We start from the raw sequence: 26,958 nt of genomic DNA on the forward strand, positions 1-26,958 counted from the left end.
TTCATGTAATGTAAAAACAAGAAAAACTGTCTTTAGAGCCAGTGTCTGGTTTGTCTATTCTGGGCTATGGTAGAAACATGGTGGTGCAACAGATCAGGCTCCATAAGCTTAAGAAAACCTAATTCTTAGTTTCTCGTGATTATACACCAATGAAAACATAATTATGAATATTATATTCCATTTCTGCCAATACATCCCCCTAAATCCACACACCAGTCCCTTAAATCAGTGGTGAAATTAACTTTACAATAGAGAGTAAGTGGAAAATAATGAATTATAAGAGACATTAATAGATAGATAGATAGATAGATAGATAGATAGATAGATAGATAGATCATACTTTTGTAAAGCAACAACAGCAAACGAGGGGCAACGGAAAGCACCTTGACATTGAGTCTCTGTTGGGATTGTTTATGCATATCAATGATGTGTTGATCAGTGCTGAGTTCATTTTCAGTAATCTAAGAGTCCAGGATATTTGAAGCTGGTTACCTGTTTACCTGTCTTACTATATCGGAAAGTAGGGTTTAGTCCAGTCTGGCGTGTCTTTGATGAGCTAATGACCAGTTTTGCTGGCCCCTTGTCTGCTGGAGGTAGTTGTCAGTGCACATCTGTGTGAAGTGAAAAATGCACTTTGCACGCTGTGATAACAACGTAGTATAACACAGTGAAAAGGGCACTGCAATAGTCTTAAGACAACAAAAAATAAACACATGAGAGAAGAAGACACTCTTTTTATGATAAACAGCTATTTTTGAGATGTTGGCGTCGAATGTTGGAACCCAGACTTCCGACCTACTGACCTGTCACCGGCTTCAAGGATTTCAGATTTGTGATCAATAAACTGGAGAAACTTGTGGGGCATCCAGGTGTGTTTCTTAAGTGCATTAAATGGGTGATAAGACCTTTTTCATAATGTTTAAAGTGAAAACCGGGTGAAAAACGGCTTCTTCTTTTTCCTTAAAAAACTAATCAGCGACATCGGAAGTAGCAGTCAGTGATTCCTCTTGCTCCCCCCCCGTTGACTGCTCTCTGTTGGAGACAGTGCCGCTTTAAGACGAGGGCGTATCCGCTCTACGTGAATCAGGAAACAGATTCATGTCGGTAAGAAATCCTGTAGTGTAGTTTGACCACGGTTGGTTGTGACTGGCCAGACGTCCAACGGTCGCCTGTCAGCAGCATCACCGAAATCCTACCGGCTAGCTGTGGTCCCGTCCCTCAATGGCCAGTTCAACCGTCGTTACACGTAAGTTTCAACGTTTTTTTATTTTTTATTTTTTGTTTTGGTGTGAAATTGTGTAGCACCGCAGCAACAGTTAAAGTCGTTAATATTCCGTATGTTTTCATCTCTTCCCCGGGAAAGTTTGCTCTCTTTTTCAAAATAGCTAATTAAGTTTCAGTGGCGACAGAATATCGATTTATGGAAAATGTAGCTACCAGCTAACGTAGCTTGTAGAAATTCAACTGTAGGCAAAGTTTTAGTAAAAAACTACACACACACGCAGCATGACCGTCTTACTTTAACAGGCTCTGCAGCCAGTGTAGAAGTTGGAGAAAACATACGTTGCAATTATAGAAAAGCCTGGTTATAGAAGAGCACTGACAACCTGCTTTGAAAATAACATTGCAAACTGGGTGTTGAGCTACATAAATGTGTTATATTATCCTAACCTCACCAAAACGTGAGGCATGTATCCAGGAGACTTGCATATTTTTCCCAGTCAAAATAACGATCCTGGTTAACTTGTTATGGCCCTAATATTAAGTTAAAGGCTACATCTTATACTGTAGTTATGGATGTGTTTTTAGCTGATTACTAATTTTACAAGGTTTTAGTGTAAATAATCCTCTACAGCCAGAGTAGGGATTTCTGGCACATCTTCACCTGCCTCAAAGAGGTAAAAACCCAAAACAACACTTGTAATATAAAGAATAACTTTACTATTAGACCAATGCCATTTAGTTTTTGGCCTTCATCGGGGTTGTCATAATAAAACACACTAAAAGGAACATTGAATATAAAGATTAGATTCATAATAAATGTAATGAATCCTGCAAGAAATCTATGTTAAAGTCTCAATTTCACCAGAACTTACAGTGTATTTTTCCGTCATGACAGCTGTTATTTCTCTTTATGAAGCATACAAAACCTAAGTTGTAAATCTCATGACATTGTTCAGAAGTTAAACTTGGACTCATTACCTTTCATTGCCTCTCAAACCAAATGAACTGGTTACTAGTTCCAGTGTCTGTAAAATGACATTAGTGAAGTTCTGTGATATTCAGTTCAGCAGCTTAATAATACTTTATTATAAAATGTAACAGCCACGTACAGCGTGCCTGATTTAAATAGATTAGTATAATTTTGTTATATGCTGAATCGCTTAAAAAAACAAAGCAACTAGCATCAAACATTAGTGAAACCAACTACCTCGCAAAACAGTATTATTGAGGAAAACAAAAAATGATCTTGTAATCTTTATCAGTGTAAAGTGTTTGCATTAAAACCCCGTTCAAAGAGTGCTGAGGATGTCTCATAAGCAGCAATTAATGTTTTACACAGTTGTTTACACTGTTGAAGCCCTTATAAAGAAAAGCCTCTTTTGAATCTTTTAAAATGCAGCTAAGACCATTTATGTGTCAAAGTAGACTGCTGTATATGTCTCTGCTTCAAGAAATACTCAAGCAAGTGTTCCCTTTTAGTTCCAACCAGTGCTCTGCTCTTTGGTTTTCTTCCTAACCTTTAAAACGCCAGGCCTGTTTCCATTTTCTACAGAGAGTCCACAGGAGTCTGGCTTGCAAAAGGCCATGGCTGCATCCTCATTCTCATTCAATTAGACCCAGTCATCCAGTGCGTTGGTTTGAAAATTAGAATACACTCATATAATGTGTGTGTGTGTGCTATACAGCCATACTGCATGTCTAGGATAGTTTTAGCTGTCTTCAGGACTGAATTTATTGTTGTGTAGGTCAGTGGCTCGCAACCTGGGGAGTCTCAAGATAAATTGTAGGGGTTACAAGATAATTAGAAGAATAAGAAAGGACATTAAAAAGTATTTCTGTCACACAATCTTATATTTAATTTTTCTTTTTTTCTGTGAAATTCTGAATACTTTTAGTTCCTCAGGCATTGTAAAAAACATTTTAAATGAAACAATATCTGAGGGAAAAGTAACGCTTATGTTTGCACACAATAAGACCAAGACTTGTGCTGAGGGGTCACAATCACATATAGCTTCACTTTTAGGGGTCACAAACTGAAAAGGTTGGGAAATAATCCTCCTGTGTTTGGTATCACATTTAAGATTCATGTATCAGTATAATACACAAATATTGTCATTTCTTCAAAGCAGATATTTGCAAATAAAGATATATCAGTGCAAGAGTTTTGCTGTTTTGTAATACCTGCCTGAAATCACAGAGCCATGACTCCAAATGAAGACATGATTACTAATGAATGAGTGTACCGAGTGACTAAATGGATAAAGGACCGGGATTTGAAAGGACAGGACTGTGTCATGTATTCTGAAATAATATGTGGATGTATGCCTTAGATTTGCCTTCTTAGTTAAACATGATTTCCTGAACATGAGGAAATGGGTAAGCCACAGTCAGAGTCTTTACAAGGCATTAATATTCAGTGCAGAGCTGGAGACCACAAATTCTTATCTAAATGTGTTGTTGTGATCATGTAAAAGCTGTGATACTGTGTTTACTGTCACTTTTTCAACAGTTAAAAAAAGCTCGACTGACAGCTATTTTGTATATTTTTTTTTACAGCTATTCAGTAACTTTTAACAGACTAATACTCTGTGTATCAGAACTACCAAGATAAGAAAAGACAGATTTGAGGTGTGGAGGCCTTGTTGAGTCCCTCTGGGTCTCCTATCTAGTATCTTGTCGGGTAAATGAACCACTCATTCTCCTTGAACAGGACTAGATTATGAGAATGAATGTGCACTAAGACACTGTGGCATTTTGGCTGTTGTGCTTACAGTTTAATGTTGACATAGACATTATTGTAAAATCTGAAGGAGACGTTATTCACCAGCCAAACAGTGGTTGAATCAGATGTTGAACAGTTTCCATTTCCTTTCTCTCTCCTTCCCAAGACTAAATGAAGGTAATGGTAGTAATGCAGTTCTAGGATCATGTTACTGATGCATGTATAGCTATGAAGTTATTCACTGAGATGAAATGATTTAAAGGCTTTCAGCCATCTCTGATCCTGTTTTAAAATATTTCATTCAGACTGTTATTATTTAAAGTTCAGTTTGCCAAGAAGTGAGTCACACAGTCTGACATGATTTGGAAACTAAGATAAAAGAGAAAAACTCAAGTTGAGTTTGTAAACATGCACTGAGCTTCCTTATGTCATGAAGTTTTCTGCTGATACCATTGGAAAAGGATCAACAACAACGTCCTCTTTTCTGAGATGCCCTTTGGCTCTGTGGTCTTGTCTACTGGTCACATGCGCTAACCACTGATGGCTAATGGAGGTTTTCCATGTACAAATGTGAGTGCTAGCAATAGCAGGAGAAATACAAAGTTCAAGATTCAGATTTTCCAGCACATGCTAGCATGAACAAAATTAATGTTGCCTTTATTAATAGCTAAAATAGTTCCCTATTAGTACATCTGATGTTCAAAAGAGGGGATAGGAAGGAAAAAAGGGAGGATAAAGTTGAAGAGAAGAGACAGAATACACAGCTAAATTGTCTCACAGCTCAGTTTTTCCGTTTTTTTTTTTTCTTCTGGTATTTCCAAACACAAATCATCCCCCTTCATGTATTTTTTTCAGAGATTGATTTTATATCATCCTGTGAAAGAGGCTGTTGCCGCAAAGACGTCGATAACCTTCAGGCAGACAACTTCTCACAGGCTAAATCCTAATAAAACTCCAGGAAATTAAACTAGCGGAACAGTAGCGCTGACCTCTTTCAGCTGCTGGATTTGATACTGGAGACAGAAATAGTTTTGAATCAGAAAGGGGAATGTCACTTATCAGGGTGAAAGTTAGAGGTTGTATCTGAGACTTTGGAGGGAGGTAGTTCAGTAACTGTCCAGTCCAGTAGAATTTGTCTGCTAGAATCCTCATTACAGCTGCTGCTCACCGTACCGCAACATTTTTTCCCTGTAGCCATGGGCAGTTTGACCCAGTGTTTGACTTTCCCCTGAATCTTAATCCAAAAAATTTTAGGATTGTGCAGCCCCATGTGTACCACAGTGTGTTACTGAGACTTAATGTTGTTAGGTAAAATATTTTTTTATGCCCAGAATCACCTCTCATACTCTCATCCTGAGGTCAAAATGAACACAGTTGCTTCTCCAGCTCATTTTTGGTGGATCTGTACATCTAATACTAGGTATCATTTTAAGTCCTTCACTTGTGTCAGTATGATACCGGAGTATGTACATTTAACAAAACAAGCCAAGCCATTGAAAGACAGCAGAGTTTATTGTTGTGTTAAGACGTGCAGCATCACAAGTACTGTAGCCTAATGCACATATCATATTGGTCTATATGACAGCTGGTAGAAAACAAGAAATTGCTGTGTAGAAATGCCAAACTAGTAATTTAGAAAATAGCAAACAAACCACAGTTCTATACCCAGCCTGATTTTATATTAAACAAAATATAATCAAGCATTTCATAAACCCAACATTAGCTCTTTGTTTTGTTCCAAACTGGACACAAACTGGAGATAAGGAAAAAATATCAGAATTGCCAGCCTGCCTTTCTCGTTTCCTTTGAATTCAAACAGTATGAATCTGTGATATGTGTTTGTTTTGGATGTGTCTGTTTTTTGGTTTCCTCTCTGTGGACTTGCATCATGGCACCAGATGTGGTTGCTAAGAGATTTATGAATCAACCTTAAATCCTCCTCAAGGACCCAGTGTTTGTATGCTTTTTTTTTTTTTTTTTTTTTAAACGCTTTTAATGCAATCCTCTGATTGACCGATGATTACCTCTGAGCCATTTGGAGAAGCATGGGACAGTGCCTGAACAGCCAACCAGTGCAGTCTTCACTAGATATAAGCACATGGACATGCAACATGCGGTCACAGGGCGGTCAGTGAGCAGACAATGGTCTTTATCAGTGTGTTCAGACTGGGAACTGGGACAATGGAGGAGCACAAATGCCTGTATGCATCAGGAGGCACATGGTTAGGTGAACAGATACATGTCTGTACACACAGTGCTCTGGCACTTTTCAAAATGGGGTGAAGATATAGTTTCAATTGATATGATGGAGATTCTAACCAAATGGTGAGCTCCCATGTCGCCCTGTCTGTCCCCGTCTCGCTTTTGGTCTCTCACTGACTTTCTCTGTCTCTCTCTTTCTCACACACACAGACACACACACACACACACACACACACACACACAGACACACACACGCACACTGATGCGAACAGGAAAACAGACAAAAGCCCCCTTGTGTGTTGTGCTGGAATGCCTCACGTGGTGCTCCAACAGCAGGAGCCAGGGCAGCTTTCGCCTTAGCTGACCGGAGGTCATGGTCTATACTTTGAACTTTGACTTGATCAGTCTCAAGATATTTTGTCCAAGATGTAATATAACAGCATTCACTTTTAAAAAAAAACAAAAAAACAAGCTTTTTAGAGCCTTTTTTTCCTAAAGAAATGAAATCTCAAATTATTTTGATAATCAATTAATTGTTCAGTCACCTTTAAACCAAAAATTAAAAGCTTTGCCATATATGATAATGAATGGAATATCTTTGGGTTTTGGGCCATTTGTTGGACTCAAAAAAGCAGTGATTGGCATTTTCACTCCTTTACACGTCATAGAATTATCAATAAGTGTATTTCCATCCACAATTGGCACCACCAGCAGTTTCTCTTGATGAACCAACTCCTAATATTCACATATCAATAGTGGATGGGCATGCATAATAATTAACTTTTTAGTTTAGTTAAAATTTGTGCTACATTTGAATGGAAACTTGGTTATTGAATCGATTAATCAAGAAAATCAGGAGATTAGTTGATAATGAAAATAATTGTTACCTACAGCCCTAAAGCTGTGTTTTAAAGCTGCTAAATTGAAAGTACAGATGTGTTCAGGAGTTGCTTCAAGCACCCTGTCCCACAGTCTTGTGGCACCCTGATGGGTCTAAAGTCCGGTGTGTAGGTTGTGGACATATGGGAGTGGGAGCAGAGGAAGCTGGAGCACATAGTTAAGTTTTATGGTCCATGTGGACCTTTTGCTGCAGTCAGTTACACAACAAACCCTAGGATATAACCAACCCTGCTACATGCAGCGTGGGTTTGTGTGTTTCAACAGGCTGCTTCTGCACCTTTCTCAGGGACATTTTATAACTAATTTCACATCAGAGTGTTGCAACTACTGAAGTCTCACTCTGTACTCTCACTCTCTCTTTTGCTCTCAGAAAGTTGAATGAATAAAAAAGAGAAGTTGAGGACTGTTAAAATAAAAACCTTCAAAAACAGATTCACTGTACTTCTTAGCTTTACAGTGTAACGTTCGGTACGGTTTTATCAGTGCAGCTATCTTGCCGTTTCTCTGTTCCTTTGCCTCTGACACCAAATGTGTCCTCAGAGCTGTGGAGAGGGGACACAGCTTGCACCAGATCAAGCACATAGAGGACAGAGACAGCAGCAGACTCGACTGATCCAGGAAGGGGAACGTGAACGCTCTGTCATGTTGCAGCTGATAGCATTTAAATCCTCTCAGCTGTTCAGCGCAGGCCACAAGTGCACTCTCAGTCTCACTGTGGATATCAGGTTGCTATCAAGGGCGTTGTAATGACAATGTATAATTTTGTTTTCTGTGTTTTCTCTTTTTTAATCTCAGTTTCTTGCCCCCTTTCCTTTCTCCAGCGAGTCAAACTACAGTTACTGGATCAGGTGAAAGTGGAGCAGCGGGGCTCAACCCAGACAACATCGCCTTCTTCCTGGTGCCTGTTTTCTTCTTCTTGGGCCTACTTGGGGTGGTGATCTGCCATGTGCTGAAGAGGAAAGGCTACCGGTGCACCACTGAGACCCAGGATGATGATGAGGAGGTTTTTGAAGAAGAAAAGGATCCTGAACTGGGTGGAGGTAAGGAAATCTGAATGAAAGAAGGAGGGAGTTGATGCAATTTCATAGATTCAGAGTTGTTGAAATAAACTGTGACATGTCAGACTGGGAATTTTTTATGACACCATTATGATTAACTGTATATGTTTATGACATCTACAAAGTCTTTGTCTTTATAACGTCTATCATCTATATACAGCACACACCCATAGTTATTGCTCAATCAGCTTTAATATGTATCCAAGTTTATTTAGAAGAAATTGTGAATGTCTGAATCCAGCACAGGAATGTCAGACCTCACAAATGATAATGAAAAGTACTATATAGAGAGGTACAGTGATTACACAGTAGATTTATATTGAATTTCTGAAACAAATGCAAATGGAGTTTTAATTCTTGACAATAGTATGAATTGTAACTAAATTCTTCAGTCGTTCCTATTGTGCTTTACTTTTTCACTTTTATCTAAATTATCATGTTTCACCATTTCAGCCTTTTTACGCCTTGTGTCTCTCTTTGCTTCACAACAGCAGCTAATGAATTGAAAAATTCCAGTCAAGTTGAACATTAACTAGAGTCAAATTCTCTCTGTCAGACTGTGATGCTGTCGCTTTTCAGTCATTGGAAAAGTAAATGCAGAAGTGATTTGTTTTGCACTGGTTTCAGTGTTGATCACTGGCATACATGAGGTTTTGCACTTTCCTGTCAAGTGATTTTGAAAGTCAATAAAAAACACTTTGATGCTCTCACCTGCTCTCTAGTACTTTCAGACTCGTACTACATTCCTGACACTAATAAGTTTGGTGTGTGCCACGTACCGTAGGTGTGAACAGATGATAAGAATAGACTTGTGTGATGTAAATGACACCGTCCTTTTCCAAAACCCTGTAGCGATCACTATTTCTCAGTGCATAAAATTAGATTTAAAATGCTAAAAAGCTACACAGGTCAGATCCTATTTAAAGAATGCATTTGTATTTTATGCACCTTTTTGAGTAAGAAATTATTGCTTTTACCATTTTCTTGTAAAGTCTTATCTTAGCCATATTACTCTATTGTGAGAAGTCCTCTGTCTTTTTAAGGAGTGGATATGAGCCAATAGCAACCAGGAAGATGTTTAGCATTCACATCACTCATGTTCTGACTCAACGAGGTGTGTGTTAAGTGAGGTGTAACAAAAATAGTCTCCGCACAGGGCCTGTTAAATTTTCCTTGGTTCGTAATTATAGCTGCAGATAATGCTTTAATGTTATGGGAGCTGTGTACATGGTGAAGAGTATTCTGGGCTCTGACTTTCTGTACGTAGTACACAATGAGAACCCGGTTCACTCCTTTACTTTTCCCCTCTCTGCAACAGTCATGCCACTTTCTTGCGAGTACACTGCGTGGCACGACCTCACAGGGAGGGGTGAGGTTCGCGCGCTCTTCTCTCCCTCTAGTACTACTCGTGTGCTGACGTGAAACTTCTGGTATTTCTGGTTTGCACTGGGCTATGTCACAGCCATGAGAAATGTTATAGAAAGAATGAATTGTTTACACTATGAGATCCTGCTGTCTGCCTTTCTTACTTGTCTTTTATACTACTGACCTCTTGAGTTTTTTTCCTGGCATATAAAATCTCCATTATTTCCCATGTTGACCAAAGTGTTATTCTTCCATTTAATCCTCTCAATTATTATCACATTTGTTAAGTGGAGTATGTAGGTATTGAAATTGAAAGGCTGGTTTCTATGTCATTCAGGCATTAGGGTTTTTCCCTCCTGTTCCCGTGTGTCCTCTTTCAAACAGCCCTACCCTTTCTATCTCATACATTGAAAGAGTGTGGGGGGAAAAAAAACTTGTTTGTTTTGTCGTCATTCAGTCGCTCCAGTCTTCTCTTGTTTCTCAATGATCAGGTTTCTGCTTTTGTTTCTCTTTCCGTTTTCAGCCTCTTTTACCCTCCACACTGCTTGTGATGTTTATTGGCTGTGAGCAGCTTCTTTATATTGAGTAAAGAGTATTATATTTATCTGTAGCTGTGGAAATATTCAGGAAGCAATCAACAGGAAACTGTAAGAAGTGCCTCACTGGGGTGTGTGCTGCCAGGAAGCGGTCATTTTCAATTTCTCAAGAAAAAACACTTGATGATCACATATTTTTATGGATGTGTGCAAGAAGGTCTCTTAACAAAATAAAATGTCACAACATTTTTCACCCAATACATGTTATTACATCTGTCAGCTCGTTGTTTTGCTTTTACAGCCTATAGCTCTCACAGATATCTTCTACATTGTTTTCTAATCGCCGCAGGCAAAAGCTCTTTAAAAAAAACAAAAAAAACAAACAAAACACCACTGTACACCACCTGCTCAACACCAAACAGCAGACAGACAAAGTCGGCAATTAGCTGTGAACATATTGGGGCATCGAGCAGCTAAAGAACCAGATCTTTCCCTCAGGAGTTTGTGGAGAACAAAACGGAGCAAAAAGTAGAACAGTAGTGGAATTACATTCACGAGGAGGCTCAAACACACTACTCAAAACGAGAACAAGTGTTGCTCCATATCTCCTGAAAGAGAGATAGAGAAACAGAGAGTAACTGTTTGCTCACATGATAGCCATGTTAACTTAGTAGGGTCAATGTTGTCTTTACAGCTTGTTACGTGGCAGAAAATTCCATTGATGTGGATTCCCATTATAACTAATTCATTACTCGTCTGATCCAGTTAAACTTACAGTAAAACCTAGGGGAGTAAAGTCATCAGGTTGTAATATTAATACATGCTCTTTAATTATGAGATTTATGGGTATCTTGTTGAGCATTTTCGGTGTAAAAAGGTCCTGACTGTTTAGTCCTTAGGCCATGCCTGAAGAGTGTTTTCTCTTGAGAACATGACAAGCTTTTTTCCTATAATGTTTGCTCTACATGTTTTACTGAAGCTATATTTCCTGGCATTTCCAATTAATGAATGAGTCATCAAAGCTGCCTATTATTCATTCATTAATTCGTTCATACTAAAGCATGTGTTTCTATTTGTGTGCTTGTTCTTTCAGATCTGAATGACACCCTCAGTGACAACAATGACACAGTCGGACAGATTGTTCACTACATAATGAGAAACGAAGGTATGTGTCCGTCATATTCAACGACTCGTGCGGACAAAATCAGCTACTTGTTGTTGATTACACACTTTACTTCTGTCTCATTTAAGGAACGGGTATTTTTTTATGATAACGCAGAGGCTGTGGATATATGACGGCAATGTTTCACAGTTCACAGACTGACCTCGGTCACGTCCAGCTTTTTATTATTGTCACACACTGTTAAGGAAGGAAGTGTGTGTCAGTTTCTTTGTGTGGAGTTGTGTTTGCGGGACGCTTCTCAGAAGAGTTTTGCTCTTGGTGGAAGTTCATTATAAGGACAAACGAGCCACTCCAGAGGAATTCAGTGACTGTGATTTGTGATGACCGTTGTTTAAACAATATGGTTGGTTACATCACTGTTTCCAATCTGAATCACACAAGAGTTAAGTTTTTATTTGATTGCTGTTTTCCTGTAAATTGAATAGTGACATTACTAACAAATCAGGAGCTGGAAGTGTTATAGATTACAGAACTCTCCTTTATAACAAGTAACTGTATCAACATGCAAAATCAGGATCAATGCCAGTATTGTGTCAAATTCAGTCAGGTTGATTAGCAGGAATACACATGCATTTCCTGAAGGTGTAGATTACACTATTTTCCTCAGCGCTGATGGACATGTCAAAGCAGTAGAGCTCTGTTGAAATCAATAGCGTAAAACACCACAGTATTTGAAGTTACATTACTTTGGTCTAAAGGTGAAAAGAGTTATTGGGTATTTTAGTGACGTAGAGGAATTGTTGCTTGAAACGCGTAAGTGTGCGGGTTACTGGAAAAAAGGATTACATTGCCTTTGGCACTGAGATACATTTTATTTGGCAATCGGAAGTTCAGTCTTGAGTTCTAGTGTAGGTCATATCGTGTTATTAATAGTTTTCCTTGGAGTGTGTGTAAACAAGAGGAAAGAATTGTTTGAAATGAAAGAGGAGAAGAATGGAGTTAGCGTCTGGCAATGTCATGAAAGGAGAGCTTGGATCAACTGTGGGGATTTTGCGTGTATACATAAAGAGCAAACAATTGTTCTCAACAACTTTCTCTTCATCAAACAGCACAGAAACTATCCAGAGGCTGAAGAAGAGGCAGGAGACTATGAGGAGAGGCAAAAGAAAGGAGAGGGAGACAATTACATTGCACTTTCATGTAACCTCCTCCCACACCCTGCCCCCAAATTAAGCATTTATGAAAAGTACATAAACATTTAAGAAATGGTTTATAACATTAATATATTAGTCAGCAAGCTTAATTCTGCCTGTTAAGCATCCAGACGTCGCCGCAGGTATATAAACAGATAATGAATGACTAGTAAAACACTAATATAAAATGTGTCTCCAACGGAGAAGCTAAAGGAACTTAAGTGTTACCACTGTTCATTTAAGAACTAAGATCATTGCCCTCCAAAAACACAAAACCATCTCAATACTATGGCTTCAGTTTTACATTTTAGTGTCTTCTTTCTTGCTTTGTTGAGTTGTTCACTCAGTCAAGCAGAATCAGTATTTTGAATTCTGCCTCTGCGGGGAAAAAAAACAGCCCTACAGCTGATTTCAACAGTACAGTCTAAACCATCATAAACCTTCATATCTTATCCAGATGACTAACACATGCTGACAGCTGAAGGCAGTATTGTCCTGTCTCAGTAACTGGCCATCATCACTGTGTTATAAATTGATTTTTCTGTCCACCCCCCCAGAGGCGAGCTCTGAGCTGACTCATCACTGCTTTTGTTGTAACAGTAACATTTGCAGAGCTGGAGTTGGAGTCCGTTAACTGTGACTCACCCTCACAATGTCAGTTTGGAGACATTACGTGGTTGAGGACTCCTGTCATGGAAATATTCTGCATTATAAGGTTGTGACATATTTTCATTAACAAAGTATAATGTGTTTTAACACAGACGCTTCAACATTTTAATATTAAAACTAGACACAATGTGAAAACTTACATGTTGATCTGTGCATCTTACATTTTTACTGGCAGCAGCAGTATGTGTATAAGTACACAGAAGAAGAATTGAGTACAGAGCATGAGCAGCAGCAGTCGTCTTTATGGCTGAGTGAATACTGCCATCTACAGAGAATCAAAAAATAAAGACGTCACCGTCATACTCTCATTGAATACCTGTGTAGCTTCATTACACAACAAAGAATAACAGCAAGAGTATCATACCATTTACTTTCCTGTTCTTTTGTAATACACATAAAATATTTCTTAAAGATAAGAGGTTGTACAGAATAGTCAGAATGCCATATATTATGGTTTAGAGTGACATCGAAACCTCTAAGATGGAAAGTTGCTGAAATTACCTGCATTTGGTCAGGTATTAAAGACTGATAACAATGTCCAGACAAACTGAAAAATTCTATTCCTACATTTTTTTTATGTAACATTAAATATTTACTAAAAAAGCAACAATAAAAGTAACATTTTAAACTAAATATCTATAGGTATTTATTAAGCATTTTACACTCAAATACTCAGCTAATCTTCTCTTTAAATTTTACAGTGGTCTTCAACATCAGTAAAGAGACCCACAGCTGTCATTACATTTTGACTTATTGATCTTGATGGGTGCAAAGAAGTAACATCACCTCTTTCCAGAGGAAATTTAATCCCGTAAGAAAAGCTGGGATGAAATCACACACTGTTACTTCCCCATCAATCATTAATGAGAAAATCTGTTTTGATGGCCTTTAAAAGTCCAGACATTGACCCAAACCTGAATTTTTCTTTTTTTTTGGCTGATAGTCTCACATTTATTTACCAGAGTCCTGAAACAGTGGCCTTGTGCAAATAAAACAACTAAAGCATAAGCGACTTCTTACTAAAAATAACTACGGTATGAAGATGACATGGGTGGATAAGAAGGATGGAGTCATGTGTCTGTGCTCGATTACATGGAATCATAACATGAAACTCGTACGTTTACCTACATGAGTCATCTCTGTGTCTCAGTGCAGCTCAGTACTTCTCCCCCTTTTTCTTTAGATATGGACGAATTCCTTTACTTGTGTGCTCATGTTGAAGTCAGCTTCAAGGCCAGGCCTCAGGGAAATATGTCTCTGGGAGCAACATGTATATTTGACCTGGTGGCTCTGTGTTGATGCTACTGGGAGCAGAAGTTGTAGTTATTGTTGATGCGCAGTAAACACTTTGTCTCCCAGGGCCAAATTCCTTACCAGAAATTAAACTTCTCAGGGTCATATTCTGGAGTTTGTTTTCTCTGACAAAAGTTCACTCTGTTTTGGTACATTCCCCCTGAGGTTGTTGTGTACTGTAATTGTGTTCGGTGACTGCATGCAATGTGCCATTTAATTGTGTTAAGGAGGTAATCTGTTGTAGCCATCTTTCAATAAGTGCTCTGCTTTTGAAGTCACTGTAGCGTTCTCCTCGCTAATTCCCAACACTACCGTTATCTCCCTCCTTCTCTCTTCTCTTTTCTTCTATCTGTACAAGAGAGTAACTTTCTCTCTCTCACTCTTTTCAGCAAACTCAGATGCCCTAAAAGCCATGGTTCATGAAAACAGCATTGATTCTGATGGGTAAGTGTCCTTTCACTTAGCTGTGGAAAAACAATCACGTTCTTCCAAATCCATCTTTTTTTTTTTTGTCTTTCTCTGATTCATCTTCATATAAATGAGCAAAGGCCAACTCTGTTAACAATCTCAACCACCAGATGGCACCATAAGCCTCCTTGACAGACTGTTGGTGTCAATACTGAACTGACTGAACTGGGAGTTGTTAGGGCAGGAAATGAACAGTCCAGGCAATCAGGCCACATTTCTTCTGATACTTTTCCACATTGGCTGGGCTTGATTGAGGGCAAGCAGCTGGGGACTGTTCCCGAAATGCCACTGTGCCCCATATCTCTGTATTGAGGGATTATTAAAGCATATCGAGCACAGTTGTTGGCATATTTCCTTATTGGCTTCTTAGTCAGGAAACACTGAGTGTGACTGTGACTCTACTTCAAACGGGAGCACTGGGTAAAAAGAAAATATGATACTTTATAATCTAGAGCTTCAGAACTGCAGAAACTCTAAACATTAATGTTGAAATTAAGGTTTGGAAAACTGATTGAGTCTTATCATGCAAATATATCAAATATTTACTGGCTCCAGCTTCTCAAATATGAGGACTTTAGCTTTTTGACTGTTGGTGAGGAAAAAGAAGGAATTTAGATACATCAACTCGGACTCAGTTTTTTTACTTTTATTCTATGATAAATATTAAAATACAATTATAAATAATTGATAGATTAAGTGATAATGAAAATAACTGACATTCACTAATTCCCTACCCTGAACAATGTTTGTCCAATCATACCTTAGCAACCATCGCTAGGCACACCAGTCTTGTCAATCTCCAGCTTTTGCATGGGGCTGTAGTAAGAACCACACATGGCGTTTACACAGTTTAGAGGAAAAGTGTAGGGAGTGGAAACAGTGTTTAATGTGCTCTAACATTGTTTTTAATTATTAGCATGTCCGGCTAACCAGCTTTTGACCTACAACAGTTACTAAGCCTCACTTCCATTTTCATGTGGGGTCATGTTGGAAAAGCAGCCCCAGCCAACTTCCTTATCCATGATAGTGTTACGCTTGCCAAACACTCTTGTAACTTCTCTTGTAACATGAAAGGTGAAACATACAGTTATGCCAAGCAGCTTAACGGAGATATGGTAGAATGAAATATTCATGTGAATCTTTCATTTTTCCCCTCACTGTATTTTTGATATTAATAATATTAAATACAATTCATTTTTGTATTTATGCAGTCTTCTTATGTAATCTTGGCATTATTAAAAATAAGGTTCACTCCTCAATGTATCCCAGAGAAAATAAATAAATAAAGGCTGGTGATGATGATTAGAACTAACGAGATCTATACTGCAATGAAAGAACAATGCGGTTTGTTTAGTCCTCTGCCTGAAATCGAAGACCAATAAATTCAAAAGATTCTTAGATGCTGAGTGGTTCAAGTGCCATACAAGAACAGAAAACTAAACTAACGTTCAACAAAGAATGCTCAGTTGTAATCTGTAGCTCTCTTCTGCACCTGATCACCAGGATCCCTTTTTACGGCATAAAATCCATCGGCCTTGAAACAGATTTTAGTGAGTCATTCAGGTTGACATCTGAAATCAGAGGCTGCCTGCTCGTCTTCTTCGAAACGACCCTGCGTCACAAAAACAGGAGCAGATGGTTTGAAGCTGAGATTACACATCTTCACTATTCATCCTCCCGTTCATCTGTAAGGAGCAACAAGCAAGAGTAAATGAGCAAGTGTAGTGCAGCTTTGCCGCTGAGATAAGGGGAGAGGGAGTTGGGCAGATAAACAGATAGGAAGAGGAGATGCCTGTGACAGTGGAGGACTCTAAGTAAATCGAGTTAGTGGAGTATGTTTTTCTCTCTCTCTCCTCCTGTCATCTTTCTTATCCCGACAGATGTTGTTCTGGGAGGAAAGGAGAGAGGTAAAGAGAGGATGTTCCCTTTTGTTGGGAGGAAACAGTGTGGATAAATGGTAGGAGCATCGCCTGTGCCAAGGATTAGGCATTGAGGTATTCTGCTCAGTCACATTGGATGTCCTGGAAAAAAATCAGCAGAAATCTGCAATCGCACACATTTCCCCCGCGTCACTTTCATGTGTCTCGCTTCTTCAGTGCTCTCCTCAAATCTCTTTTTCCACATATTTCCACTCCGTGTTCTGTCTCCCGTTTCCCTTCACTTTGTTGTTCATTTTGTTCAAATTGCTCTCTGTAGAAGGCTGCTCCCTGTTTCTCTTGCTGTTACTCTTCATATCTTCCTCTGTTTCTCTCAGCCAGGTTGGGCAGCCTGCCAGTGGATCACTTAGAAATGGAGGAACGGGGGAGGGAGGGGGTTATCGGTGGGGGGTAATTTATGAGACACTTAAGGTGGGAGGGAGGCAGACAGACAGACAGACAGACAGACAGAAAGAAAGAAAGAGAGGGAGGAAAAGGAGTGAGGGATGAAGATAGGCTACAAGGAGGAGGGTGACTGTAGTGTGGCCAGGGCTCACTATCTGCCTCTCCAGATTTGGTACTTAACTTCCCCTCTGCTCACTGCTTCCACCTCTCCACCATCCCTCAGTCCTCTCTCCTCTCTCCACAGCATGCTCTGTTCACATCCCTTTCTTCCCTTAATCATGTCTGTTCTTCCATCCGTGGGCCTGTTTCACACCTCTGCTCATCAGCTCATCAGGACCCTCACACTGTACATCATACATTTTTTTTTTTTTTTTGCATTCATTTAAAACATTTTTTCTTTCTCTCTTCCACAAACATATACTTACACCACTGGTGTCCAACCTTTTTGGCTTGTGATAACTTAAAACAAAACAAGCATCAAACACTTTCTGTCCAGTAATTGGCCTTGTGAATGCAGAAATATATAATAGATGATGAAAATTGTTTTCATCATTTCATCATTTCATCTTTTTTTTTTTTTGATTAATTGATTGTGTTTAGTCTGTGAAATGTCATAAAATGGTAAAGATGAGAACCAGAATTTGACTTTTTTGTTTGATAGACTCATTTCATAGACTTTTTTACTCGCACGTCAGAATAGTTGGCAGTTTCCTGTCAAGTGAATAATTCATTACTTTACTAATTGTTTCAGCTCTGCATAGAATAATATTCTAGACAAAAGAGTGCTTCACCTCTGAGTCAAAGTCATTTGCTCGAGCTCTAACCTCCTTCCCATCAAACAGCTTTGCTTTGAACTGGAACGTCAACATTGAACTTTCTTCTCTTTTCACATCCGTTCCTGACCTCAGTATCGTGCTCATTCACACATGTTGTTTAATGTTCAGTTGTCCGCAATCTTTTTAAATTTTGGCCGTCTACTCTGTCTCAGCTCCCTTCTTTTCAGAGTCTTATAATGAGTGTCCACATCCATGGCCCCTCCTCAACATGAATAGAGAAAATTTAAATAATTTAATAATAATTAAAGAGACACCACTCATTATTATGCTTCCTGTCTCTTGACTCTCATGCGTAGGCATACATACTGCATATAATATGTCGTCAGTGAGCAGAAACACTGTTTATTCTGCTTTTGTCTGTAAACAATGTGAAGAGTTGATCTCCAGGGTCATAAAACAAGCAGCTCCTCTCAAAAAAGATGTGAGAGAGAGCAAACAGACAAGTGAGCTGGCCTCAATTAGTGTACACTTCTAAGATAAATACTATATGAAAGTGACGAGAAAACAGTATGTGTTGTGATAGCTTATATATCACAGGTACTGCAAGTCGTTTTTCGTCCTGATTCTCCACTGATCAGGTGTCTGACACCTCAGCTGATGCCTGCTCCATTCAGAAGATTGCTTCTATTATTATTACTTTAAACATAATTGCCATTCAGAATGATCCTCAAAGAGCTTGTCAGTGATTGTCTTTGCCCTGTTGAAGAATGAAATATTAATGTGTCATTTCTGCAGTGATATGCTATGATGAAGGAAGCACTGCAGAATTCAATGAGCTTGAATTCTCTGTGAATTGGAAATGCTTTGGACTGAATGTAGGTCAGTTTGTGAATGGTCTCACTTGACTGCAGTTTTGACAGCTGATCATAAAAAAAAAAAAGTGTTTTTTGTTTTATTTAATCGTCTCTTGTTGGATGGTGCTGTAACAGTTGCTCTCTTATAAATGGTTCATTTTTTTTCTTTGTGGTGTAATAATTGTTCGGGGGCCAATTTACATTGTTTTGCCTGTGTTCTGCTTGTAATAATAGACCATAGTAACTCATATATTATAGCTGTGTACTATGATATAGAATATATTGATAATTGTGTCATTTCTGAAGTACAAGGCTTTAAAATCACGAACTTCTGGTTCTTTTTCTTCAGTCCTCCACTCACCCCCACCTCTCCCATCACCCCAACCCCTCCGATTACTCCCGTATCACCGGGGGCGCCCCCAGGAGCTGCCAAGCACACCTGCAACCACCTGCACACGATCGGTGGGCCTGGAGGCAACAAGAACATCTGCACCCGCTGCAGCCAGAAGAAATGGCCGCTGATCAGGAGGCCATCAGCGCGTAAGGCAGAGCAGCGCCGCAGCCACCTCGGAGAGGTTACAGTCCTGGCTGTGGGCAGGTGGGCAGGTGTGTGTGTGTGTGTTTGTGTGTGTTTGTGTGTGTGTGTGTGTGTGTGTCGAGCAGGAAAAAAGGGAGAGTTTATTGCTGCTTCGCTTTCCAAATGTTTTCATCTTAAGGATTTCTAAGAATCACATCATACAAGGTGCTTTATTAAGCTGAGGTAAATTTAAACTTTTAACAGTTTATACTTTAAACGTTAAAACAGTTTAACCCAGAGGCATATCAGACATAAGTGCCCACACAATCAAACATTAACCCTAAATAATTGCCGCTGAAAAAACAGCACTTAATTACGAAGGTGGAGTTTTCTGTGTACTTTGACATCAGACTAGTGACCTGGAAAACACACGGGTGGAGGGTCAGGTTGAAGCCTGGGAAAACGGAAGCTGCAGGGTTCGGAGTGTGTTGATGTTTAGTGTGATGTTTCAGTGGTTAACCTGTGCTGTGTGGAAATGACCCCTGTTAAAAACACACTAAACTGGAAAAAGAGGGACGAAAACAAAGAAGCTTGTGATATCTAACGGTTTCCTGTTAGTTTGCTGTTTCCCAGGGTCAATCTTCCTTTTTTAACTTAATTCATCATTAGTTGTAAGCAGCAGTTTGCCATTTAGGTTGAAAAATACACACATAACAAATGGGAAAGGTGGGAAAAACATTAATAAATAAATATAGATATTGTTTTTTAAAAAAGTAATGAAACCTTAGAAAAGCATAAAAATGACCTATAAATAATAGAGAAGACTGACAGCTGATGGGTAGAACATGCTTTGATAATGATGTGAGATGGCAGTCTAGATGAATACATGACTAAAGGCAGGGACACACACTGGTCCTCACAGCTGATCCGACCAAGCTGGCTCTAGATGTAAAGCACTTGGAAAGAAAATCTGCTTTGTAAATGTTTTATTACATTTGTTGGAGCTCAAGGACACACACACAACGTGTTCTGGTGAGTAACACTGAGTGTAAACATCATTTTTGTTTGTTTACAAGAAAACTCCAAAGGGCACCTTTATTTTTTTTATGACTTACAATGTGACGTGTTTCAGAAATATTTTGTTGTCCTGGTAATCAGGTATCGGTGCATGAGCCACAGCCACAGTTCACTCCTATGAAGTCTGCTCACCTCCAGTTCTCTGCAGAGTTTTGTTTCTCGCATCTTTCCACCCAACCATTCCTCATTGAATTTTAGCATTTCTCTCAGTTTCTTTGCCTCAGAAAGTGGCAATTAAAACAGATGCTGGTTCTTCCATCATACAGAGCTTTCTTCAGACAGATGAAAAGAGCTCAGCCCTTAGAAATGTGACATTTTTATTTAGGAGTACAAAAATGCAGGACTGCTGCTTGATTCCTTCTGTAAATGGTATTTTAGAAAAATGTCTTTCTCCACAGGGAACACAACGTATCTGCTTTATACTTTTTGGACATGACAATCATTACAAACTTCTTGCACTCCAGAAAGTTTTATGGGCAACTGTGTTGGATCATAAACTCACCATGAGTCAGTCTGAGGAACAAATTTTCATGAAAACTTTTCCATTGCTTTCCAGTGGTTTAACACAAAAACACTACATTGGAGGTTAAACCCTGGCAGTATGCTACCCTTATAGATCTGTTACGGCTCATGTAGTTTGTGCCCTGGATGTTTAAAAGTAGAGCCACTATAAAAACTCTCTGACTTTTTATAGTTATTTAATTCCCAGTGAAGTTTACTGTTTCAGCGCACTGATGTAATTTTTTCCTCCCTAATATCAGTATCACCATCTGTTCCAAAAATCCAATATCAGTCGGGCTCTAGACCATTTTTTAGTTCACTAGTGAACACAGGACAGTGTGCTGCTCTGGTCTCCGTCATGCAGTGAGCGTTCTCCTCATCTGTGGTGTCCTGCTGCGAGCTGATTGGGATGCAGAGAGGTTGCTTTTCATTTGTGCACCCTGATGAATGGCTGTGCACGCACAGGGTCAGCATCAACTGGATGCGAATATTCATTTGCTGATTTAATTAAAGCTTTAGTGTGTGTGTGTGTGTGTGTGTGTGTGTGTGTGTGTGTGTGTGTGTGTGTGTGTGTGTGTGTGTGTGTTGTCAGCAGTGAGAAGAGGCACAAGCCATGGCCAGCTGTGCCATGAACGAGAATAACTGAAACCAACTGAGTTTATGGTCAGAAATGTGAACTCTTTCATGATATTTTCATCAAAAGACTATTTTATCTGGCTTTTTTATTTTGCTTATGATATAAATATGATATACAAAGTGTAAAGCCAACAGCAGAGTTGGTCAGCTAAGTTCTGTTTTATTTTGACCTAGAAAAATGATCACGGTGCTATTCTTTTTGAAACCTTGTTGAAAGAGTTCAGCAGTATACACACTGTGCTGTATGTTTTTTTTCCTCTGTCATTTCAGCCACTGCTGTGTCCTCACATAAGAGCACAAGCTTGTTTTAATGAGCCTACTCTGCAGTGTAGGAGACCCTGTTTCTCATTTGTGTCCCGCACTGCAAAAACACCCTTGTGTTGTGTGTGTGTGTGTTTTTTATTTATTTGTTTTTTATTTTTTTGTCCCTTCCCAGGTTCCGGGTGACCAAGTGTGAAAAACCAACCAGGGACAGACGGACTCTGTTGATAACAGACTCCAACGGGAGTGTCCCTACATCACCTACAGAGTCGGAGCCCAAGAGCCGGACCACATCTGAGTCCCAGCAGGTGTGTGTCCAGGAAACTTCTTCATCTATCTCTCTCTCTCTCTCTCTCTCTCTCTCTCTCTCTCTCTCTCTCTCTCTCTCTCTCTCTCTCTCTCTCTCTCTCTCTCTCTCTCTCTCTCTCTCTTTGTCTTCCATTGGGCTCTTCCTCGCTGACGCCCTGTGTATAAATAAGTGTTGCTTATGTATGCAAAATTATTTATGTGTGTGTGTGTGTGTGTGTGTGTAAGCACCACAGCTGGTCTCTGCTTTTTTTAATCATGTGCACGTTCCCAGCACTTAATGACGTTATCCCTCCTCTGATAAATTGTTAAGTATCTCACAAACTAGGTTATGTTATGGCTTTATATTTTATTTATGGCTTAATTCATAGCAACAGTGTTGCATTGTTGAAAGAGAAACATTGGGAAAAAGTTGCACACGTGGACATCTTTTTAGCGACCTGTCACTCAGTCTGTTTATTATAATGAGGTGGAGTAAGGTTAATGTGATTTTAGGATAATTTATTACTACAAGTATTTAAAATCCATGATAAAGAGCTGCTGAAAACTGCAATATTTGGCCTCTATCCCTGGTGTCACAGGAAATCTGGTTTATGAAATTGCAATGCTCCAGGTGGCCGTGAACTGCCTCCACTTGTGTCTCCTCAGTCTTTCATTTACTGTTTACAAGAGTGTGCAGAGAAACTTTTTCTTCCTGTCGATGCTGCTGTTGAACGGCGCAGAAATTTCCTTGTAGCTGATTGTCACTCAGATTCCTCCGGCAGCAGAACAGCAAACTGCAAATAAACCTTTGCAGAAAACAGCCAGAGAGAAGCTGCCATGGTTTCTTTAAAGTGAGTCTTGCAGGGTCGAGCGCTAATTCAGCCTAAATATTAGTCATCAGAGGTTTTCTGTTTCATAGACAATACAAATGCAAAGAATCCATTTACAGTGTTAAACACATTTAACATCAGTGTCATTTAATGCTATTGACTTTAGCTTTCTTGTATTGACTGTGTGAGGAAGAAAAATGCCTTTAGCCCAAGAAAATGAACAAACCCTTTGGTGTGGAAGAGTGATGGCAGATCACATTATCAGGCTGAAAAACAGACTCTCTTGATTTATGATTATTTTCTGTATTAAAGTCTATTTTCGTCTTCCTACCAGGTGCAAACAGACAACTTGGACAAAGAGAAATGATAAAAATCCAGGTAACATGTCATATTTTTATCAGCAACATGCATCTCTCTATTTCTTAAATATATCTGCGTCTAACCACATCTTAACCGTTAACTTTACAGCTTTCCAGAGAGAGGACAGAAGCAACATCTGGACACTTTTTAAACTCGAACAAGTAGAAGAAAACATCAGCACAGGAGAAACAAGAAGCGACAGAGTCAATCTGGGAATCGCCTCTCCACATTCTCGCTCCACAGGGAGTGAAACGTGCAGCTGATGAAGCAGACAGTGGTTATTTTACAAGTACAGGGGGGGTAAGGTGTGTCCAGTTGTGATACACTCCATTTCCTCCTATAATAGATTTACAGTAGTGCCTTGCTCAAAGGCAGAGTAACGGCTTGATGTCAAGGAACCCTGATCCAGGGCTCTCCCAAATGAACTAAGCTCTTATACTCAACATGCCGATGCGGTCCATGATGTACGTTCATATATGATTTCACCTGTAATCAACCAGTTAATTTATAAAGCTACACCCCCAGCCCCAATCTGAGATAAAACTGTAGGTCAGTCATTCCCAAACAGGAAGAAGGAACAACCTGATATAGTAGTCATAGAGCCGGGAAACAGACTGGAGCATTAGTCTGTGATAAGAGGAAGGCAACAGTAATCACATCCTGTAATAGCATGAACATGATGTCAAAGTGTTCCCTGTAGTCAGCGTGACTAAGCATCCCGACTGTGTGCATTGCGAGGTCAACACGTCTGCTTTTCAAATTTCCAATCTCGTCTCTTTGTGTTGATCTTCAAATCTGACCTCTATAAAGAAGAACGTGCAGTATTCTACACCAAACAAAAAATTAGACACAGGCTCACTAGCTATAAGTGAGTGTTTTACTCATACAGCAAACACGGAGCAACTTTATGATTCATTTAGAGTCGAGTTTGTTTTCACCTGATGATCAGAAGAACCTAAATTCACTCTCCTTTAATTTCTGGTTTGCTGCTACTGACTGAAAGAAATATCTGCCTCCTTAGCTACTAAATACTCCACCATGTTCACCTGCTAGTTGCTAACTTTGTCTGTCTGTTGCTTTGTCTTAAATAGGTGGCGTACAGTTGGTTTATCAGAACTTTTTTTCTGGTTGGCTTTGAATGGAAATAACATTAATTGGAGCAAATGAACCAAAACAGTAAAATTGCGTGACATAAATCCAAAACAATTAGCTGAGAGATGGCAGAACAATATGTTAAAGTGTGTAGTGATCATTCTCTGTGGGTCCATCACAATGGATGACCCCTTGACCAGTTGTTAATATAAAAATATTGATTGTTGCAGCTTTAATTTGTGATGCTGAACTTAGACATTGAGACTGGAATATGTGTATTTTTTATATACTGTGCTAAAATGTATTCTTTAACAAATATATAATTCATTCACATTATATTGGATTAGTTGTAGGACATCTAAAACACATTTTTGGTTAAAGATTCGTGTCATGTCCCTATCGACTTCACTCTGGTGTACATGTAGAATGAATGTTCAGCTGTCGAAGCCAAACGAAGCTGCTTCTTTTTAATTCAGTCTGGATTTATCATATTTGTCCATGAGCTGCCTTTATATTAATCATCAATGCACTAAGGGGTCATGAGCAAATAGTCTGCAAATGACTTAATCCATTATGGATTATCTGTCAGTTGTTACGCCAGGATATAAGCCTAACTTTTTTTTCTAATGAAATGTGCCTTTCATTTCTAAGCATGGGTCTATTTGTATGGGTGTGTTTTATAGTGAAAGGCAGACAACATGTGCTGTCATTTGATAAGAGTTTACAGTGTCAAGAATCATTTGTTGTGGAGAGCAATTCAGTGAGAGAGAGAGAGAGGTGAATGTTGCCGCCAAAAATACTTGTGTGTAAGTGTGTGTAAGTGTGAGAGAAGGAGAGAGAGGGAGATGCAAATGAGTAACTTTTATAATTCCTCCTCCATTAAGCAAGGCGTCATTAAAGGAAAATTTACGGTATTTTTCACCCTTTGTCTTACTCTCAGATTCGACCTCTCTGAGTCATGTTAACGTTGAACTTGTCACCTCTGTGAGTCTGGCGAAAAGCTTTTATTGGGGCTTTAATTAAAGCTTTAATTTTACATAAATAATTTAAACACTTGACTCTAAAACTACTTGAACAAAAACACAGGTCAGATATTTGACAGTTAATGTGATCCCATTTACACTTTGTCGCTCCCACAAACGGCTTCAGATGCATTTCCACCGCCATCTGGACTGAGGTAACGCCGACCCTGATTTGCATTCAGACCAAGAAAATCAAGACCGATTACAATCAGCCTTCTTATTTAGCAAACGGAGACGTGTATATATGTGGCTAAGTTTAAATAAAAACTGAATAACATCTGAATTTTATTCAGATATGACACACTTGAAATGACAATTGTACCTGTACCCATAAGCACAGAACATATACAACAGAGCTGTCAGGTGCAAAGTTAACATGAGATCCAGGTTAAGAAATGCTGTGAATTTTTTTTAAGGAATCAGCCCATTTAATGTTTTTTTTTTTTTTTCTTTTTTTTTCAGATTCTACTCAAAATACCAAACAAAGAGAAAATGACAAAGAGAGTCTGTTCTCTATAGTCCGGTTTTCTGTAACAACCAAATCAGTTGAGTTGAATATTTATTTTTCTATGCTTAACACTCTTGACAATACCCCAAATTAATTGATCTTCTTGACGAGGAGGAAACCAAATTCAACCAAAGCCAAAAAGCAAACAGAACCCAGATGTGTTTTGTTCTGACGTCAGTAGTTTTAACTGTCTACTTCATTGTGTGAAAAAACAAAGGGTAAGATCGAGCAGCAGAGTGAACTCAAAAGTTAAATCCGCTTCTTAAACAGGTGCTCCACCAACTTTATACATATAATTTTAGTTTACAAGTCACAAAATGGATTATCTCAGTCTGGGCTTGGAGACTACAAACTTTTTTGGTGCTTGGCCTGTACTGGAAACTAAAAGTCGGAGCATTTTTGCTTCTGCTGCTTTGATTTAGACCATTTTTTAAAAAAAATTGTTTCATGTAACTTTATGTAAGTATGATAATAAATCACCAGTCGCCCTTTTAAAGACCCTTGTGAGGTGAGACGTAGTCAGCCAAACATATCATTGTGATCAACAGGCATTGTATTAGACGTGGTATTTGTGAATGTCATTTCATTGGGCCTTGGTTTTTAAAACCATACATACAAATTCTGTTTTTCATATTTTGGGACAGTTTGCTGTGTTTATATTGTTGTATAATGAAAATAAAAAATAAAGCAAATAAAGATGACTAATATCACATGAAACCATAAATAATTCACCTGATTGTTGTCATGCAATCATGCACTACATTCATTGTGTAAGACATTAGTGCAATACGGTGATAAAAGGCCAGTGTCCACCGATGCAGTGTAACGTCTCCCTCTCCTCCCTCATTTGTCTGAACCAATCCGTCTTCATATTCTAGTCTTTCTCATTTCCTTCTTTCCTCTCCGCACCCTCCTTGGTCCTTCTCTCCTCTCTCTCGTTTTGTGCCGTAATGAAAAGATGATTTGTCTTATTCATCTCGAGTAGGTAGTCTGACGACCTCTATCCTCCATCGTATTATTTCCAAATAATGGAGATGAGATGGAGATGGAGAGGTGTTTTGAGCCGATGCGTGAGACCGAGGATTAACAATCCTTGACTCTTTGTGTCCTCTTGACCTTTTGAGTCTTATCAGGTTCACTCAGGCAAAGGATGTGCAATTTT

The 26,958-nt window shown here is 39.0% G+C and overlaps 1 protein-coding gene across 2 annotated transcripts; it reads left to right on the plus strand.

Annotated features, from left to right (window-relative positions):
- The first annotated feature begins 1,087 nt into the window (after positions 1-1,087).
- On the plus strand, positions 1,088-26,523 carry rell1 (RELT like 1). Of its 2 annotated transcripts, XM_023420838.2 has the most exons (8): positions 1,088-1,246; positions 7,870-8,088; positions 11,101-11,172; positions 14,675-14,729; positions 19,054-19,302; positions 21,872-22,004; positions 23,149-23,192; positions 23,283-26,523. In XM_023420838.2, the coding sequence occupies exons 1-7, from the start codon at positions 1,222-1,224 to the stop codon at positions 23,179-23,181; spliced, it is 786 nt and encodes a 261-aa protein (XP_023276606.1). In that variant the 5' UTR covers positions 1,088-1,221; the 3' UTR covers positions 23,182-23,192; positions 23,283-26,523. The 2 variants fall into 2 exon arrangements, 1 of the variants encoding a protein (XP_023276606.1); XR_015438126.1 differs by lacking the exon at positions 23,283-26,523 and having other exon boundaries at positions 19,054-19,310; positions 23,149-23,163.
- The last annotated feature ends 435 nt before the right edge of the window (positions 26,524-26,958 follow it).

Source organism: Seriola lalandi, unplaced genomic scaffold (assembly GCF_002814215.2).
Source record: "Seriola lalandi dorsalis isolate HSWRI2012SDOR001 ecotype SW California unplaced genomic scaffold, Sedor1 jcf7180002054658, whole genome shotgun sequence".
NCBI classification, from domain to species: Eukaryota; Metazoa; Chordata; class Actinopteri; order Carangiformes; family Carangidae; genus Seriola; species Seriola lalandi.